Source organism: Portunus trituberculatus, chromosome 47 (genome assembly GCF_017591435.1).
Source record: "Portunus trituberculatus isolate SZX2019 chromosome 47, ASM1759143v1, whole genome shotgun sequence".
Classification (NCBI taxonomy): Eukaryota; Metazoa; Arthropoda; class Malacostraca; order Decapoda; family Portunidae; genus Portunus; species Portunus trituberculatus.
This window is the reverse complement of record NC_059301.1, coordinates 30,526,218-30,541,303: the sequence shown is the minus strand read 5'-3', so window position 1 is coordinate 30,541,303 and position 15,086 is coordinate 30,526,218. Positions and strand designations below refer to the sequence as shown.

Here is a 15,086-nt window from a genome sequence, read left to right as displayed (position 1 = left end):
CTAAAGCTGAAATCTTGTTAATTTATAATTGAAATAGTAAAAACATCCTTGAAAATTCGCGTTATTTTAAGAAGAGGGCTTATCAGGGTGGAAATCTTGTTATTCTGTCACTTCAGTTTGAGCCCTTGGAGGCAGAAATCTTGTTAATTTGACAATACAACTGTGAAAACACGAGTAAAACACAATGTTACTTTAACTGTAGCTTTTGAATACAAATATTTTGTTAATCTGTCAATAGAACCATAAAAAAAAGAAGAAAAGGGGAAACCGAAGATATAACGAGATGTCGAGAAGGTGGAAAGAGGAAGATAGAAAGATGAAAAGGAGAGAATACATATGCACACCTGAGTTAGAAAAATGAAAATGAATCGTTTTTCAAGTGAGCCCTTGGGTTCGGAGCAGCAGGACTTACCTTTATAACAGTGCTCCCTGATAGGACGTAAAGGTCTTTCACTTCTTTACTGTATATATGCGATATTTATTTGTTTATTTACTTTGTTTGCTATTATCCATTTTTCTGCTGTAAATGAGTGTCATTTCCTTGACCCGTATTTGGCCTCACTGCGAAGAATGCCATGACTAGGCGGTGAGAGCGGCGGGCAATGAGTGGCTGGCGGGGTGTGTGTCGGCGTTTGTGATTGGCTATCAGCAGTCCCCGCGCTTTGCCTTCTAGCAGACGTCATCATCACGGCCGAGGAAAGTACAGAGAAGTGGACGGTGAGCCCTACTAATAACTTTTTTGGGACTTTGTTTAATTTCCCCCCTGCTCGTTACTCAAAAAATGGTAGGCATATGAGAACAACTCTGGAGAGGGGATGACATGAGAAGTGGGGCGAGGAGTGTGGAGGAGAGGAACCAGGAAATATGGATGTGTGTGTGTGTGGTGGTTCCTCTGTTTATCTCAACCCAGCACGAGGTGGCAACCGTAAACAAGGACCCTCTCTCCATGGATATGTGTCCTCCAAATGTTATGGCCTGTTTACTAGGTGATCCCTGTTTTGTACTTCTAAATAAACAATGTTCCGTGCTCATGCAAGCCTTTAATGAGTCAGGAAATTGGATATGTTAATGAACAGGAATACCGTCTGGTTAGAAGCATTCTGTGGCCACGGAAGAACCTTCATGGTGTATTACTTTGTTCAGTAGCAGAAGAACCGTGAGTTTATATGCACAAAGACTTCGTTGGATAGTACTTGGTAATTATTTTGTGGTGTTATTTTTGCGCTTCTCGAGTGAAATCCTTTTTTTCACACATTTTTAGTATATTGCACTCAGTATTCAACCTTCCAGTCTACACTACACACACACACACACACACCAAAAAAAAAAAAGATTAAGTTAACATTGTTAATTTTATTGCAAACCTAAAGTTTGGGCTTTGTGCTAAGAAAACTTTATTTTGATAATAAGGTTATTATTATTGAGTGAGTGGTTTCTACTCAATACATCCACCTCTGGTCTTTTTCTCATCTTCTTACCTGTAGGACCTCGTTGGGGTTACATCTTACCAATAGTACCTCATTTTTTGTTGTTGTCGATCCTTCCTCCCTGTGCAGCCCCAATAAGTTAGGGGACCTTTGGGGAATCAGGGGTTTGGTTGAGTGATATATGGACTTAGAAAATTGCAGAGAAATTTCTCTTAATCGCTATGGAAAGGGTTAGGACCCTCGGCTAGGACATTATTTGAATACAACTACTTGTTACTTTTACACCTATTTTCATTTACTGTATATTTATTAATTGGGCTGGCATGTCAGCAGTTGTTTGGCTCATCTGTTTTTTATCTTACACCTAGCTCAAGTCATGCCACAAGATGAGTAAACAATTCTCTCCTAACTATGAGGGGTGGCCTGTGTCCCCACCATCTGGACTCTCCCACCAGGACATTATTCTAACTTAATGTATCGTATCTTTATCAGAGGCTGCTGTGTCCCTCCTGGATACCTTCCCCTGCTATGACACTATTCTGACTTCCTAACCTAACAAACCAGAAATTTTTTTCTAACCATGGGACTGTGCCCTCAATGGACCAGACCAATAAGATACCTACAAGATTTTGAGAGCCTGTATAAGACACATTAAGGCCATCTCCCAAATATAACCACAAGAAACATATTGTGCATAAAATACTTCATCACTAAATGTGAGCATTTTATTGCTTCGTTAGGAGGTTAACTTACCTGGTTGGTTCCCTTGCTAATGGAAGTGTAGCACAGAATTATGAAAAAGTAGATAGAACTAGGGTGGAGCCCAGAGCTGCTGGTGTGCCAGACCAAGATACAAATAATTTGCAATAGAATTATGTTACCTGTGATATGACCCACTGATGGGTCATCAGTTACTATCCACTGTTGCGATGTGACCCACTGGTGGGTTGTACAACAGTTTTCATGTATATCACATTTTAATCTTAAACTTTTAAAAGAAATTGGATTATATAGTAAAATTGCAATAAATATTATGTGTAGCATAATAAACACTGATTGATAAATAATATGAAGTTTATTTAATTTTTATTGTTATAGAAATTATACGAAAAATAGTCTTCTTGTTTCCATATTTCTAATACTTGCAAAGAAACTATATTATCTTGCATTTTTTTTCCTACAGAACATAAAACTTTTCTATAATAAATTATTGAAACAGATATCACAATTGGACTTATTTTTGACAAGCTTCAATTATTTTGTTGTTGTTTTATTTAACATTTTTCCAGATATTATTTGGACAAATTGTAAAAAAAGCTGCTATTGGTGATCCTTTTGAATTGCATATATATATATATATATATATATATATATATATATATATATATATATATATATATATATATATATAAACATAATTAAAGAAGCAAAACAGAATAAATGAAAAAAATATCTGCTATAAAAATAACTGAAAAACTTTTTTCTTTTTCTAATACATATAAGAAAACTATATTATCTTGCATTTTTCTTCAAAAAACAAATCTTTTCTATAACAAATAATTCAAACTGAGATATCACAATTGGATTTTCCTTAAATTTCAATAATTTTCTTTATTAATCTTTTCATAAATTCATAATTTTCCAGATATCTTTATTATCTTCTCTTTCTTCTGTTGAACTAAGTTTACCATAAAACCATGTAGCATTAATTTTCTAAATATGCAAAACAAAGAGACTAAAATGTATAAACAAATTTAGGAAAGGAAAATATAGTACAGTATAGAGATGCACTGAATATCAACGAATAAAGTATAGCAGAGAAATCATAGATTTTTCACAGTATGCGATGCGACCCACTGTTAACTCACCTGGTTGGCTACCCTTTAGCACTTTGTACTACATTGTTGGAGGTACTGGAGAAAAGTAAGGGCAGCACAGTTCAAAAGGTCCGCCAGTCAACTAGTTACTAGCATGACAACAGAACAATTACGAGGCATAAAAAGACTGAGTTGTGTACCTTTATGAAACATGGAGAAAAATTCAAATGATTATTAATGTTAGTGAAGTTAGCTATGAGCAATACAACAAAGAAACATTGAAAAGACTTTTACGAAAGTGTAAGTTGTAAGAGAAGTAAAGAAATAGGATAACTAGTCAGGAAATTTGTAAAGAAGTGGACCTAGAATATGATGCAAAGCTGATTTGTATGAGGTGATAGATTTTTGTGCCACAACTTCGTCTGGTAGGGAGTTCCATATACTGGCGCACCGTAGTGAGAAGAATCTCCTCCTGGCCTCTATTGAACTGTGGGTGATCTGAATTTTGAATCTGTGTCCTCTTGTACCTTGAGAAGGTGCCATGGTAAATATTTCCTCAGGCGAGATACCACACTCTTTGTGGAAAATTTTCCAGTATTTGAGGAGGTCAGCACGCAGCAGTCGCCCCTGGACTGAGTATAGGTCTAATATTCTGAGTCGCTCACCATATGGTACCTCAGACAGGCCCTCAATGTGGCGAGTCCAGGTTCTTTGTACTGATTCCAGCAGATGAAGGTCTCCCGAGAAGCCTGTGTTCCACACACAGGAGGCATACTCTAGAATTGGTCGTATGTGAGTTTTGTAGAGAGTGATCATGAAGTCTTGGGATCTGCAGAGGGTGCTTTTGAGAAAATTTGCCGACATTCCAGAGGCTTTGTTGGCAGTAGACCGAATGTGGTGATGGAATCTGAGACTGGAGTCTACTAGGACACCAAGGTCCTTGTGTTGGTCTACCATGGTGATGGGGAGTCCTTGGAGCGAATACTCTGACAACGCACCTATGTGTTGCCAAGGCACTGTACCACGTTGTAGCCTTAACACTACACACTTGTCCTTATTGAGGTCAAGACCCCAAGAGGAAGCAACATCACAGATCTTATTTATGTCATGCTGACAGGACGAAGTTCCAAGGGCCAGTGATAGGGGGTAGATGGGCTGTACTTCAAGTAAATCTTTAAGTCATCGGCAAAGATTTTACAGTTGTTCTGTATCGTGGATGGCAGGTGGTTTACATACAGTAGGAAAAGTAAGGGTCCCAGTACCGAGCCCTGAGGTACACCACTCTTTACATCCCTGTAGCTGCTTTTAACACCTGCAACAGATACTCTCATGGATCTATCAAGTAGGAAAGAGCAAATCCAGCTTAACAGGTTGCTGGTGATACCAATGCTATGGAGTTTTTGGAGTAGCACTGAGTGGTTAACCACGTCAAAGGCTTTAGAGAAGTCAAATAGAATAACATCAACTACATTTCCAGTGTCAATTCCAGATGAGACAAAGTCGTAGGTAAGCAATAGTTGATCATCAGCTGTTCTACCGTGCCGAAAGCCAAACTGGTTGGGAGAGAGTAAAGCATTATGTTCAAGAAAAGCATAAATGTGTTCGGCCACAATCCTCTCTAATGTCTTGCAGCAGACTGAGGTTAGAGATCCCTTTTTGAAGATAGGTCGAACATCGGAGACTTTCCAAATGTCAGGGATGACGCCACCAGTTAGGCTAGTTGAGAAAATGGTAAATATGGGATAAGCAAGAGATGGACAAGAATTAAGAAGTCTGGGATGTAGGTTGTCTGGTCCCATACTTGAGTTGGAGTCAAGAGATTCAAGGCCTTTACACACAGCAGAGTAAGTAATATTTACATTGTCAAGGGTGCCCTGGAATGTCTGGTGGGGAAAAGGATTTGTGGCAGCTGTCTTTGAAGACAGAGGAGAAACTGTTCACAAAAATTTCGGCCATAGCACCACAATCTTCTATTAGTGAACCATCAGGATGTGATAGGGGGCCCACGGAGGGAGCACCTACTTTTTTGTTACGAATGTACTGATGAAAGGCTTTTGGATTTCTTTTAAGATTATCCATGAGAGTCCTTTCGTAAGCTATCTGGGAGTAGATAAAGTGGTTTCTGTATTGGCGATTGATAATGTTGTAGTTTTGCGTTGGGCAAACACTTTGACATTGCCTCTGTGTTTGCATGTTCTCCCAGACAACAGTCTGCTCTTCTCACTTTGCTGGCTTGACCAGCACTGATGTGATGACAATTTCTTTGTATCGCAGTGCAGGAGTGCAAGAGAGCTCGTTACACTGCCAAACATAGGGAATGTGTTAGACAAGTAATGACTGGATAGTACACCATATACAGCATTTAGATAAGTACAAAATATAATTGTTCATCATACTCAAGCAAAGGTTTCCTAAAGCACAATCTAGTAACCATTTAGAAGAGACTAATGAGTCTGTTTGGGTAACTTTAGTAGGCAGGGAATTCCAGAGAATGATGTATCTCGGGGAGAAAAATTTGTCTTAATTCCAGGTTGTGATGCGTTGGGAAAAAAGCTTGTAGGGAGTGTTACTGAGTGCCCACTGATTGGGCAACGGCAAACAGTGTCTTGGGCTGGATAGTTGATTGTCTCTGGAGGATTTTCTAATACTTGATAAGGTCTGCATGAAGAAGTCTTCCCTTCATAGAGTAAAGGTTTAATTGAGTTAGTATGTCTGAATAACTTGTCATGCAGGCCTTGAATGTGTTTTGTCCACCTGAAGCTGTACAGATTTCAGTAATTTGTTGTCGTCCGTATACTCAGTGAACCACAGACATGAAGAAAATTCCAAAAGGGCTCTGATATTGGTTTTATAAAGAGTGACCATGAATGATGGAGAGCAATATATAGTGGCCTTTTGGTAAGATTATCTGGGTAACTAAGCCACACTATCTGTAAGGATTATTACTTTAAACTCGCTTCATACCTGCTATGGGGAAGGGCAAATACCCCAGGTAATAGCAAAGGCTGTTAGGTTTCTCATGTCTATTGGTAATATATCTGATTTTTCTCAGAATTGCCTGTAGTATTGGAGGACTCACTTGATATACTTACTTTTTTTTTTTCATTAATTCAGAGTTACTAGTTAAAGTTTATAGGGCAATGATGCATTCCTCCCTCTCTCAATAAGTTTTAGGACTGAAGGGAATGTAGGAAAAAACATGAATAACATCCAACTTCAAAGTATAACCATGCTAGCTTTGGAGGATGAGAAACTCAGCATTTCCATTCTAGATCTCATAAGTTTGTGCTGATGACTATGCATTAGCTAATTTCACTCTCATGTGACATTAAGCTGGTTCTTAAACTGAATCATGTCAGAAGGAACCCATAAAAGTTGTATGCAGTATATTAAGGAGGGTTTACACATGCTAATTTGCTTCTGAAATTGCACACATGGTGATTGGAAAGTATCGACTAGTTGTTGCCTTGGCGGGAAGTGAGTGTAAACAAACAGCTACCCACCAAAATGTCTGCCTCCAGTGATGATGCTAAAGCTGTGGTTGCTCTTCTTTTGGCATACCAGAAAAGTCAACAGAAAAGAAAATGCCTGTAGATACATCCCTGGCTAAGTAGAAGGAAAGAAAGGAGTGTCTACCACACACTAATCTTAAGAAGACTATGCACATTTGTGATCAAGTTAAATCTTGTCTAGTCTTCAAGTCTCACCTCCAACAACACCCTGCATTGAGGGAAACAGTTCTCGGAGAGTGGCAGCTATTTCGTCGAAGGACGATTTGTGTAAGTTTTTTTCTATACAGTAATTAATTTCTGGGGTCCCAGATGTGTTCTTTTTCCCTCACCAACTCTAACATAATTTTCTCTATACCTGGAGACCACATTTTCAAAGCTTACTCCGTGACGTCACAACGTAAATAAAGTTGCAAATCGAGTGAACAAGACCAACGTGGTCTTGTTTTGCGACTGGTTTCTCCAGTCGCGTGGCACTGATATTCAGTTGGAAACTATTGACTTGCAATTTCAGTCCCAAATTAATATGTGTGAACCCGCCTTTACACCAATTTTGTGGCAACTAAGTGAGGAGCATTTCAGTGTATGTTTGACCTACTGTTATAAAGTCCTAAGCCTGATGGCCTCATCCTTATTTGGTTTTCTTACCTGGTTGGCTACCCTGCCATTTTCAGCAGTATGGCTGATTTACTGATATAAATTGATATCCTTTAGGGCAGCTCACATCTACAGGCACATCAGCCCCTTGCTTGGTAATGGATATAATAATTAAAGTCAGCTGGAAGAAAGGGCTGAGTTATGTGTATTAGCAGAATCTACACAATATTAAAAGCTATGGTTAATCAATATAATTAAAGAAGATATGGCATAGATGAGAGTCTGAGTACTTTTTGAATGATGCAATGGAGTCTGATCCAGCAGCACTATCAAGTATGGAGTTTTAAAGATCTAATCACCTCTGTTTTTTTCAGAATAACCTGTCTGCATTCTACTGATATATGAGGTTTAGCAATTTTGAATTGATAGAGAGAGAAATCATATTTATTACTGAGTGTTGGTGAAAAATCTTCTAGTATTTGATGAGATCGGTTTAATTATAAGTTGAGGAATTTCAAGCAGTTGGCATAGCTTATTTCACATAGGCCACTGATTTGTTTTGTCCTCTCAGTCCATCTGAGGACACTCCAGAAAAATGAACACTGCAATTTGCTTGGGATGGAATTAAAAGAATTAGATCATGAGGGATGTAAACTGAACTTGGAAAATGTTGAACAATTCCATTGTTAAATACACAAATGTTAGAAGTATGTAGTAGTTACTTAAACCAGTATGGTGTCACACATGATTACTCAAACAGTTTATAGAGTGAAGTTATATCAACCAACAAATCTCTCCCATAACACATTAACTATTGAATGCTGTGTTATGTTGAGTGTTGTGTGGAAGCTCATGGGAGCCTTAGAGTGGTAATACCAATGTTAAAGTTAAATTTTTCAGCCTTGATATTGCTTTTTACAAATTATATTTTTCACTTTTATATTTTCAATGGTGTTACACATATGTGAATATCAACACTTTCTCTTTGATGATCTTTATATGATCTTACTTTATTAACTTAAAACATATCCCTATATAAGTCCTGGTGCATATGAAAGAGACAAGTGCTGTTAATAGATTTAAGAGAAGAACAGTGACTGCCTACCAAAGCAGCAATAGAACGGTCTGAAAGGAAACGAGGTGAAAGATAGAAAATATGGAAGGGTAAACTGTAGAATGGTCAGCCTTTCTAGGAACAGGATGGATTTTGGCAAATTTCCAACAAGATGGAAAGATAAATGTTGATAGACAGAGATGAAAGAGTTTGACTATAGTGTGGTTTTCTGTTTGGCCGCTAGGGTAGAGTCTGGGTGGAATATTCAGCAGAATGCATGTTTATCAGATCTTCAGGAAAACAATGGGAAGTGTTGAGGACATATCTTTTTTTTTGTTCTTCTCTACAATGAGCTATAGTTTGCAGGTATGTTATGTATGTATGTATGCATGTATGTATGTATGTGAAGACTAATAGATGGATAGATTGATGGAGAGAGAGAGAGAGAGAGAGAGAGAGAGAGAGAGAGAGAGAGAGAGAGAGAGAGAGAGAGAGAGAGACCTGATTGCATGTTAGGATGCCAGTATTGTCAAAATGTCAACATATTTACCATGCCATGATGTATAGGTTGCTGGTGTTATATTCTTACATTGAAACATTTCAATTTCAAATCATTGTCAACCAAAGGTCCTGATATGGTAATGAATAAACTATTTCATAACAATGTTTGAAAAAAAAGCTCCACTTTTCTGCTTTCTTCTGTGACACTATCATTACAATTTAGTTACTATTCAAAGCATGTAATAGCTTACTGATGATATAATAATTGAATTTGTGTATAATACATCTTTTCCATTGATCAACATGCCACAAGGGTAGATTACTGTTTTCCTCTATCTGACAAACATACATTATGCAAATACTCCACCCAGATCCCATCTCAGTGGCCAAATAGAAACTGGAAAGGTGTAAGCATGGAGGTGCAGTTTAGGGGAACAGTAGGAAGGACCCCATCAGGTTCATAATCCCTCTGGGGTTTGAAGCCAGTGAGGGTATTGAAAACATTGCGGATTTCATTAGCTAGCATGAAATAGTCAGGGGATAGAGGAAAGGGAGGAATCCAAGTTTGAGTGAAGAATTCAGCTTAAGAAATAGATGAGATGGCATCAGAATGAAATAAGGAAGGAAAGATGAAGAAGCAAAGTCATCAGAGATATTTTTGGCAAGGACCAAGGTGCCTCATACATTAGTTTCAGTGAAGAAAAGAAGATGGGCTTTAGTGGAGGAGAGGTGTTGCTCTACAGATTGAAAATTGGACATACTTAAGACTGTAATTGTTGCAGATGTTTATGAAGAAAAAGTTGAGGAGAATCTCAAGGCACTTATGGTTGTTCCTGGTAGAGCAGTCTGACCCAGAAAGGGGCTCTGAGGCTGGTGTAGGAGTCGCCATATCTAATTTTGAATTTTGCAAAGGGTATATGTGTAACAAGGTGCATGAAGTTTTGTGTGAAGCAGGGATCACCAAAGTTTTTTTCACAGTGGCCTGGATAACTGAACTGAGTATGGACTGCATAATCATTGTGTTCAATACTTGCAAGTCAGAATGAAAGCTCTGGGAAAAAAAGATGTAAAACTTAGTTTATCATTCCATGCTAATCATGGGTATGTAAAACTTAGTTTAGCATTCCATGCTAATCATGGGTGAGTGGTGTGCATTGCACAAAAACAAAGACAACCAGCATTTATTTACTAAAAAGTTATCTTATCAAAGAAGGCGACGTTAGCAAAAACAAAAAGATGATTACATCAGACCTAGTGTACACATATCCGAATCTCACAAACTAAACTTCTAAACATGATATTTAAATTATTAAATTTAAATTGTATCACAACGTCTCATTTTCCATAAGTTTTGTCAAACAAATTCAAGTACTGTCGGTGAGCCTGACAAACTTGCGTTGTGGGCCGGATCTGGCTTGCGGGCTGTAGTTTGGTGACCAATGGTGTAAAGGAAGGGATTTATTTTTAGAAGGCAGGCTTTGACTGCCCCGTTGTATTGTGAGAAACAAGGAAACATTCAGTGATGTCACAGGGAGAAAATTGATTATCATTTCAACAGGTGTCTATTGCACCTCCTCAAATATATCTTTTTCATGAGACATTTCCATGCATTGAGAAGCTAAGTACATATGTCCATCTTTCTACTTACAGATTGACAGGAAGGGGTGCCAAAGAAGATCCACCCCTCCCTCTCTCTCTCTCCATGTGTTTGTCTCACAAACTGCAAGAACACCACAACCATCACCATTACCATCAACACTATCATCCCCATAGTCACCAGGAGCAACCTACGCATTACCAGATATCTCCCAATCAGCATATCACACAATGAAAGAGGAAATTTCAGCTGCTGTTCTCTTTCTCTCAAAATTGGTGAGCGGAAATGCTAATTTGTCGGAAGAGATGGTGGCCAAGTTTGAGCGACGGCTGGGGGAGTTACTTCAGGAGCGCTTCAGTAACCATTGGCATCCAGAGAGACCATGGCAGGGACAAGGCTATCGATGCCTCAGGTATAGTGGCCATAAGGAATGGAGGATGATGTTGACAGTCCAGTGCTAATTTTGCTCTGGGAGTAGCAGCAAATCCCCTCATATGGATTTTATATTTCTTTTTTGGTATTGTCATATATGCACTCTTTGTTTTGTTGTCTATTATTCATAATTATTATAGATATACAAGTTTTTTGGGAGATGTAAACATTGAGGGTTTTTTTCGGATATTTTTCTAAAAGAAAATAGATAGTATACATATTAGTATTTTTTGATAGATTACAGGAAGACAGGTGAGACAATATTGTAGACTAGACTATGACTTCTTGTCTTTACTGTGCAGAGTGAATGAGGTGACAAGAAAAGAACCAACCATCGAACAAGCAGCACAAGACTGTGGATTAAAGTACAAGGACCTGAACCTGCCTGTGGAGCTAACCATATGGGTAGACCCTGAGGAAGTGTGTTGTAGATTTGGGGAACAGAAAGGCTCGTGCTGCACTGTTGCCACTTTTAGGGATGGGAATAAGGAGAACTACATTGAGAGCTTTGACTTTTCCCAGATTAAGAGGCCAAACTCAACCCCTTCTGTTTTGTCCAAGGTGTGTAATGATCTGCACTTCACTACTGGAATTTATTCTGTTGTCTTCTGCTATATTTTCACTTTTACTATTAACTTGTCACATATCAGTATATTAGCTTTTGCATGAATTACACAAATTAATTTGGTATAAGTTGCAGTGAAATGCACATTTCATATTTTTGCTTCATCTTGAGGCTTTGTTTTTCTTTCTTTGTTACTTTAATAAGAGAAATGTAAATTATTTTCACCAAAATTGATTAATAGATTTTAATGGTATTATTCATTTACATTTTCAGGATTCAGAAATATTGAAGGAACGAAAGATAAATGTCAACAACGTTCCCTCACACCCCAACAGTAGCAGTCCTCCCTCTAGTACTCAATCTACACCTACCAAGAAGCCTTTCCTTCCAACTTATGGTGTCTATAATGGCAGGAACCAGAATTCCCCTACTCGAGGTAATACAGCAGGCAATGTACATGACAGGAGAACCTTTGGAACCTACCGCAACCACTATAGCTCAGGTCCTCTCAATCATCAGAATATTCCTCACCAGAATGGCTCCTTCTCTCCTCCTTTCTACAAGACACAGTCGTGGGTCAACTTGAGTCAAACTCCCCCACCGCCACCACCCCCTTCACAGGCACACCTTCCTTTGTTAAGTTCTGCAGGATTTATTTACACCCCAACCGCTCCCCCACATTACTCTCACTCACAGATGCCTCCCCAGTTTACTCGTTCCCCTGCTACCTTGGCTCCTCAAAAGTTTAAGTGGAATACGAGTACTTATCCACGTAGCGACCGTCACCAGTGGTTTGGCCATCGAGCCTTGGCAAGGGTGTAGGTTGCCCACTCGATGGCAGGAGGGACCATGGGCACACACCAGCAACAGGCAAGTTGAGTAGGGTGTCATGATAATTATGATAATTTGGTAAACATATCCCTAATGTGATAGTTGTAGCATTATGTACTCTATTATCTGATTTTTAATATTCTCCTCCTCCACATTTAGTGTAGTTTGATCTCAATAGAATTAATCTTTTATTTTTATTTTTGTCAATGTTATAAAACATGGCACCTTGGTATCATGTCACTATTATACTTTGAATGCCTGATGGTGGTGTATGTGTGTGTGTGTGCGTGTGCGTGTGCGTGCTATGGCTCCTCCTGCCTAGCAGTTGCTCCATGGGGCCATGAGGGGAAAAGAAGGCACCTTGAGTAAGTTCAAGATAAAAACCTCAACTTTTAAAGATAAAGTTATTATTATGATTGTTATTTATTTTTAGTGAAGCCTACTTGGATTACAGTTAGTTTCCATCTGATAAGGTACAAAGATTAATATCACTTAGGCTGTAAGTGAGTTATGCTCCTCACAAGAGATTCTCTAAACCAGAGGCTATGATGGAGGGTGGTATCTTCAACCACAACCCTCAAATTAACACAGTAAACTGCAACAGAAGGTTAAGTTTTGAAACTGCTCGGGTGTGTCCACTCATCTGTGATTCCATTGTCAGCCGACCCTTCTCTAGAGTGCAAAGGATTGTGAATTAGGCAAAAGATTTGATTAGTTATTTCTCCTAGCTTTTCTTTTTTTGTAAATGAGATTTTTTAAGTTTTTAGGAAATTTTACATTTTGAAAAAAAAAAAAAATTGAAAAGTATATAAGCACTTATACCTCAATGAGAATGGACCAGTATTTATGGTAATTATATCAGTTCTAGCGCTTGAGCGTAGTGTTATGGTGAGAAGCCTTGCTAGATAACATAGATATTCTCAGGAGTTTTGTGCACAAATTTTGTAGCCGTGTCACCCAATGGGTGTTAAGGTGGCACTGGCTCTTTGGTATTATGTATTTTTTGTCCATATAGAAATAGACCTTTATAAAGTTACACACACACACACACACACACACACACACACACACACACACACACACACACACACACACACACACACACACACACACACACACACACACACACAATGTATAAACAAGGTGAACACACTGATGTATATACGTTTATGCAATGTATTCTCAGTATGGACTTCTCATGTACACTTTCTTTAAAGTTATTTGTATATCAAGTTATTGTGATGTTAAAACTTGGTATCTTAGATTGCAAGACAACTTTTCTGCTGTTGATATTTCAAAAGAATTGTTAAAAATCCTTTCACCAAAAAGTAAGCACCGGTGTACCTCACTTTAATTAAGTCTTGGTGCCTCATGCACAGAGGACACTGCTTGCCTGAGGAAGTGTGAAATAATCCCTTATTATTATTATTATTATTATTATTATTATTATTATTATTATTATTATTATTATTATTATTTCAATTTTAATTTTAATTTTCATTATTATTATTATTATTATTATTATTATTATTATTATTATTATTATTATTATTATTATTATTATTATTATTATTATTATTATTATTATTATTATTATTATTATTATTATTATTATTATTGTTATTAGCTCCTTGGTGTGTGTTGTCCTGGTATATAGACATATTAAGCTGTAAAAGATTACTCAGAGCACAATACAAATCCTCTTACTGATATTATCCACTATCATAGTGAATATTCATTAGCAGATGTACATAGATATAATGATTACAATTAAATAAGATATATATATATATATATATATATATATATATATATATATATATATATATATATATATATATATATATATATATATATATATAGAGAGAGAGAGAGAGAGAGAGAGAGAGAGAGAGAGAGAGAGTGTGTGTGTGTGTGTGTGTGTGTGTGTGTGTGTGTGTGTGTGTGTGTGTGTGTGTGTGTGTGTGTGTGTGTGTGTGATTAGCTTGAGCAGAGATGTATTTTAGCAGTGCTAGTGTAAGACATCAAATGCTCTAGGTGAATGTGATGGTGCTGCCTGCTCTTAGAAAATAGGTAGTACATTTCGTGCTTGGAAGATAAAAACATCTAAATAATATGCATTTTTAGTGCAATTTTGATAAACGTATTAATTATATAACTAAAGCAGAGAACCTATATTGACCTTGAATACAGAACTTTACTGCAGATTTTCTATGTCTTAATGTTTGATGCTCATTCCCAAGAGTTTCCTAAGTGGATGGCTTCAATAAGGGTTCATTTATTCCTGTCCTTTCAGTAACGCCTTGCATATTTAAATCTCATTCTCTTGGTGTTTTCTTTTTGACTCGGCCATGCTCTTAGTGAAAATCTTAGAAATAGGCACCAGATATTGGCTTAAAGGTAAATAGATAGATTTCTTTGAAATACAGTACCTAACGTAGTACCACATGGACTTGTATTTTAGCACTTATTTTATTAACTTGCTAACATCTATAAACTGACAAACTACACATGTGATGCCCTCCTCATTACTTGTCATTGTTTACATTTACTGTGTGTGTCTTCTCACATAGTTTGATTGCTATGGGGTAGGAATCTTAAAGTTAGTTTATGGCTTTGACGTATCTGTGATATTCAAAGCTTTTGTGGAAATTATGTATTATTATTATTGTCATGCCTTAGTTGATGTCATTGAGGGTTGTCATATTCACCTAGTGGTAGGACAGGCCTTGCATTGTGGAGCACTACTAGGTGTG

The 15,086-nt window shown here is 37.5% G+C and overlaps 1 protein-coding gene across 2 annotated transcripts; it reads left to right on the top strand.

Moving 5' to 3' along the window:
* Window positions 1–577: 577 nt before the first annotated feature.
* On the top strand, window positions 578–13,460 carry LOC123520784 (protein BTG3-like). 2 transcript variants are annotated; one of them, XM_045283374.1, is made up of 4 exons: window positions 578–717; window positions 10,556–10,914; window positions 11,237–11,495; window positions 11,773–13,460. In XM_045283374.1, the coding sequence occupies exons 2-4, from the start codon at window positions 10,733–10,735 to the stop codon at window positions 12,319–12,321; spliced, it is 990 nt and encodes a 329-aa protein (XP_045139309.1). In that variant the 5' UTR covers window positions 578–717; window positions 10,556–10,732; the 3' UTR covers window positions 12,322–13,460. The 2 variants fall into 2 exon arrangements, with proteins under 2 accessions (XP_045139309.1, XP_045139308.1); XM_045283373.1 differs by having other exon boundaries at window positions 711–784.
* The last annotated feature ends 1,626 nt before the right edge of the window (window positions 13,461–15,086 follow it).